We start from the raw sequence: 5,297 nt of genomic DNA, 5'->3' as shown, positions 1-5,297 counted from the left end.
TGATGTTTCAACTTCCCATTTTGGTCAAGTCAAAATTGACCAAATCTCTTCCATGTTGAGTTGAATTCATTCTTTGATCCAAGCCAATTTCAATCTAATGAATCTCAATTCATTAATATAAATTGACTTAATGAATCAAATTTAAATTAGACTCATTCAACAATTGAATCTAATTGAGTCTAACTCAATAAGTCTAATTTAAATCAATCCGAATCCAATTGGTTCATCATATGAACCTAATCCAATTGGTTCATCATATGAACCTAATCTCCATCCACTTGTTCTTTGTGTGTGACCCAATAGGTTCTTGTAACGTTGGCAATATTTCTAAACTCCTTTAAAAACATAAGCAATGAGCGGCATCTAGCAATACATCATTGCTACCCAAGTTACAAGAAATGTTGAGATCCAACATCACCTTGTGACTATTAATTGTGACTCCTCACAATATATGACAAGTGTCCTTCTATCCTAGACATCTAGATTGATCAATATGAGGCATAGACCGTGTCATCCTCTGATCAATCTAAATCCTGAACTCCAAGTAGACTCACTAAATCAATTGAGTTCAATATCCTATATTGACTCATTTGGGCATGACCATGCACTTCGTGGTCTCACTCTATCAAGAATACCGATGTCACTCCTGTCATATAGGAGGGATAGATCCCATCTACATCACTCACATCCCTCCGCATAAATTGTTACATACCCAGTAATCGCCTTTATAGTCCACCCAGTTACGGGTGACGTTTGATGAAACTAAAGTACATAACTCCTTATGTAGGGAACCATGGTGACTTCAGGTCTAAGGACTAGTAGTCATACTAATAGCCACATGAGAAAGTATATGACACTCATATAACGATTCATGATACTTTCTCATGGCAGGTCATTCAGTATGCATTCTCTAATGCATACCCATGTGTCAACTTGATATCTCTATATCCATGACTTGTGAGATCAAGTCATCGAGTTGACCTACATGCTAGTCTTATTGCATTAACATTGTCCCTGAATGTTAATACTCGACTAGGAATGATTTAGAGTAGTGTTCCCTATATCATCTCACTATCGATTCAACCAATCGATTGATATAGGTAAGAACCTTCTACTCTAGGACGTTATTATACTTAGTTTATTTGGCACCAATACAAGTAAGTATAATAACCAAAAACCAAATGTCTTTATTTATATAAAATATGATACAATAAGTCCAAAATACAATCATCAAATGATTGGCTCTAGGGCTCTAGCTAACAATAGGTAGATATAATTCTCAATATACAAGAGGCTATGATAGGGACCGAGAGGAGGAATTGGTTTTGGTCTCCCAATGAAATTAAGCTTCCCGTGTTCGCCCCAAACACCCAACTTAATTTCATCAATAATAATTCATACCACTAAAGAATTATTATTGAACTGCCGTACCAATCCCAAATTACATTCTGGGCTCCTTCTTATCATAAATGTGTTAGTCTCCCTGTGTTTAAGATGTCGGATGTCCATTAACTAATTAAGTTACTGACAACTTATTTTAATTAATGTCTTAGTCCAAGAGTAGTACAACTCAACCTTATCGTCATGTCGGACTAAATCCACCTGCAGGGTTTAACATGATAATCCTTATGAGCTCCTCTTGGGGACATTATCAACCTAGATTACTAGGACACAATATCCTTCCACTACAAGAAAAAAGCCTTACAACAACGGTTTTTCACCGTTGTCGTAGCCCCTTTCTGACTGTTGTTAAAGGCTGTGTTGTTAAAGGGGGTACTCAAAGACAACGGTTTTTAACCGTTGTCTTTGAAGACAAAGACAACAGTTTTTACAACGGTGAAAAACTGTTGTCTTTTCCTTCAAAGACAACAGTTTTTCACCGTTGTAACAGGGTCTTCAACAACAGTTTTAACCTATTTACGACAACAGTGAAAAACCGTTGTCTTTTTTTGATAAAAAATAAAAAAAAATATTAAAATTTATTATACAATTTTCTAGTATTATAAATCATTCAAAATACTAAATTTGTAAATAAAATTTAACATATAATTTTCTAACATTCGAAAATACTATTTACAACATTCCAAAGAAATTTCAAAAGCAGCCAACAAAATGACAACGACACTATTAAAACAAAGGTAGAACAACACAACCTCCTAATCCTAGAAGAGTAACACAACATCCTAATCTTGATATCCAGTTTTGAAGAGTTGGATCATTTGAACTACTTTTACCATGTACAACACTAGAAGAGTAACAAAACACTGCTTCTTAATTCTCCTAATCCTTCATCTTCTTCATCCTTGCCATGTTTGCATCGTACTTGGATCGAAGTGGACCAAATAGATAAAGAAAGAAGATAAACTAGATGCCTTCATCTTCTTCATCCTTGCTTCTTAATTCTCCTAATCCTTCATCTTCTTCATCCTTGCTTCTTAATTCTCCTAATCCTTCAAACTCCACCTGTAAGAAGAAGATAAAGAAATGTCACTTGATCTAAACTAAATGCCTATGAATAATAAAAAAATCTGAAATCTCATAAAGTAGACTTAATTCATTAATAATGCATCATATTGAATGCCTCTCCATGACTAGCTTAATAGCCTGTGCTATAGACATGTCTTCATTTGTTTCATACCTGAGTTTGTTAGCCTGTAAACGTTGAACAGTCATTTCACAAGAGAAATATTTCCAAGTTATCAGCACTGCAGATATAAGGTTAATAAAGAACTTACCTCTTCCAGAATGGTTTCAAACACCTTACCAACTTTTTCCACTAGATCTTGAGGCACTTGATGTCCATCACCATCAAAGAGTGCGTAGCTGAAAAATAGAAGTAAATTTGTCTCCATAAGATTATAGTCTCCATGATCAGTGATATCTGTTAGTTATTCAATTAACCATTACCTCTGCAAGTCATGATCATACAAGACAGAATTGTCACCAGAAGTCAGATTGATGTTAGGTTTTCTATCCCAACTGTGTAAGAAGTTACTTCCTTAGAATTACAATCCCCTATCATTTTCATTTCATAGCTTAAGTGCAACGGTAAAATTATTGTCGCATGACCTGGTAATCACTGGTTCAAATTTAAGGAAATAAGAGGAATTTTGTGCACTGGGTTGTTTCTCTAATGAACACAGAGTGCAAATTCTACTTACACATCAGGACAAGCGACCTTGTTATTGCTGCATTTCTCCCATTTCACAACTTGATCAGACCACTCTCCCTGTTGTTCAACTAAAAGCTTTAATCAAAACTAACACAAAGACATCAAAAAAAAAAAACTCACGGAAAATTATGTCACAGTGATGTTTTGTTTGAGTGCGTCGAGAAATTCCTCCACAACATTGTCGTAAAATCGATCTCCTGCTATCTCAATAATATCTTTATCCCAGACCTGCATTGCAGCATATATCCGCACATGAAAATTAGTGTGAAAAATGGTGAAAGAGATTTTCAAAAAAATAAACCAAATCCCTACTTTATGGAGCTCTGATTTCCTTCTAAACCAACGCACTGGGATCGTATTTCCTCCTCTATCAGAAGTAAATCCTACATGAAGAGGCTAAACAATTCCGAATCGACATCAGTTGGTGCAAATAACTGAAGAAAGCAATTAAGAAATATTCTCTTCTACCTGATGGATGTCACCCATTAAGTGAGAAAGGAATAGAAGTGCTTCAGTGAGATTATCTAGATTACAGGTAAAACAAAACAGAGGAAATGAATTAAGTAGAAATGATATCAATATAACATAGGACATAGAAACTATCTTTGATATATTAATTACATTGTGATTCATCGGCAGAGCTTCCATAGGTGAGAAGCTGATTAGTATAATTAGTGATGGCACCTGAGACACACCTCTCTTTCACACCATCTTCATCTTTGCAATCCCCTGATCATAACCAACAACATATCATTGCTAATACTAGAACGATATTGTATGGACTAGAATAAACACAATCAAAGCATGCATGAACACTAACTGTTGTAATTATAAGTGCAAAGATCATCAGGGGTATCAATGTAGTGAAGTTCCGACGACCAATGGTATCGAAACTTGATTGTATCTGCCCAAGAGCAAAGGGTGCTTAGGTCGTTCTCTGCGTAGGCAGGGAGTAGTTCTTTAACCGTTGCAGCTGCTGACTCACTTAAACGATCCTGGGTAATCTGGCAAATAATCTGGTGGCCGACAATTCCCCATCCATAAGCGAAGGCTGGGAATGCTAAGAGCAGGAAGAAAGAGGCCAGCGTGTGAGAATTGAAGTAGAAGCCCATTTCTGTGATCTGGTGACTGTGGCCTCAAATGAGATGAATCCGAGAGATTATATTGCAACACTTTTGAGTTCAGTCTTTGTCATATACACTGAAAGGGAAGGTGGAAGTAGACGAGCAAGAAAGTTAATGCAAAGCTGTAATTGTATTTTGAGGAAAGTTAATGCAAAGCTGTAATTGTATTTTGAGGCAAGAAACGCTTTGGCATGTAATGGAAACAAAAACACAAAAAAACACAAAAAAAAGAAGCATACCAGGCTGCTCCCAGGTTTTGGAGCAGGAGGGTCTCCTCCAACGGAAGCGAACGCTCCGCTAACGAGCTCGGAACCCCCTCAGACCAGATACACCCACCGCCATCCCCATGGAGGACCGACGTCGGCAACTCATCGGCGATGCGGAAACCGGCACCGTCGGGTCTATCGAGGACACCACGATGACGAAGATAGGGAATCTCATCCAATAGATTATTGATATCGAGCTCCTCCGCTCTCTTTCCCATTATCACGTCTCGCTCCTCCAAGAGTCTGGCAGAATCAGGAAAGAAACGGGATAAGAGGAGGATTAGGGTTCGACGACCAGGATTTGTGGCACGGGGAGCCTTCGCGGAGGCGAAGAAGAAGAGTGTGGAGCAAGAAGACGATAGAGGGGGCTTTATACAGAGGAATGCGAAGAGGGCGAGCCCAGAGTACCGCAGACGGCGAGAAGATGCAGGAGTATCTAGGGTTTTCGACGAGAAGATGCAGGAGGAAGAAGTAGAGGACACTTGCTGTTAGTGGATTTCATGTAGGAGGTCTTGCCGGTGAGGGCGTGGACTCGTGGACTGCTGCTGCTCCTACGCGGCTCCGGTGAGCGAGAGATTGTGAGAAAAGAGAAAAGAGGGACGGATTGAGAAGATAAAAGGGTGGAATGCGGCGGCAAAAAACTTTCGGGGAGAGGGAAAGAAAAAAAGCGGGGCAAAAATTGGCGAAGGGGAAAAAACGGCGAAGGAAAAAAAACACCAGTATTCAACATCACTT

At 38.4% G+C, this 5,297-nt stretch overlaps 1 protein-coding gene and 1 long non-coding RNA gene across 2 annotated transcripts; both read right to left on the bottom strand.

The window, feature by feature from the left end:
• Positions 1 to 2,424: 2,424 nt before the first annotated feature.
• On the bottom strand, positions 2,425 to 3,406 carry LOC122028369. The gene is made up of 4 exons (XM_042587335.1): positions 3,308 to 3,406; positions 3,162 to 3,229; positions 2,736 to 2,823; positions 2,425 to 2,652 (listed from the first exon to the last, which is right to left on the bottom strand). Exons 1-4 carry the CDS (start codon positions 3,404 to 3,406, stop codon positions 2,569 to 2,571), a joined length of 339 nt encoding a protein of 112 aa, XP_042443269.1. The 3' UTR covers positions 2,425 to 2,568.
• A 72-nt stretch (positions 3,407 to 3,478) lies between these two features.
• On the bottom strand, positions 3,479 to 3,870 carry LOC122041016. The gene is made up of 3 exons (XR_006128786.1): positions 3,794 to 3,870; positions 3,641 to 3,696; positions 3,479 to 3,568 (listed from the first exon to the last, which is right to left on the bottom strand). It is a non-coding gene; the product is annotated as an uncharacterized LOC122041016 (long non-coding RNA).
• Positions 3,871 to 5,297: the final 1,427 nt, after the last annotated feature.

This window comes from Zingiber officinale, chromosome 1B, assembly GCF_018446385.1.
Source record: "Zingiber officinale cultivar Zhangliang chromosome 1B, Zo_v1.1, whole genome shotgun sequence".
NCBI classification, from domain to species: Eukaryota; Viridiplantae; Streptophyta; class Magnoliopsida; order Zingiberales; family Zingiberaceae; genus Zingiber; species Zingiber officinale.
The sequence above is the reverse complement of the archived record's forward strand: the minus strand, read 5'-3'. Positions and strand labels throughout refer to the sequence as shown.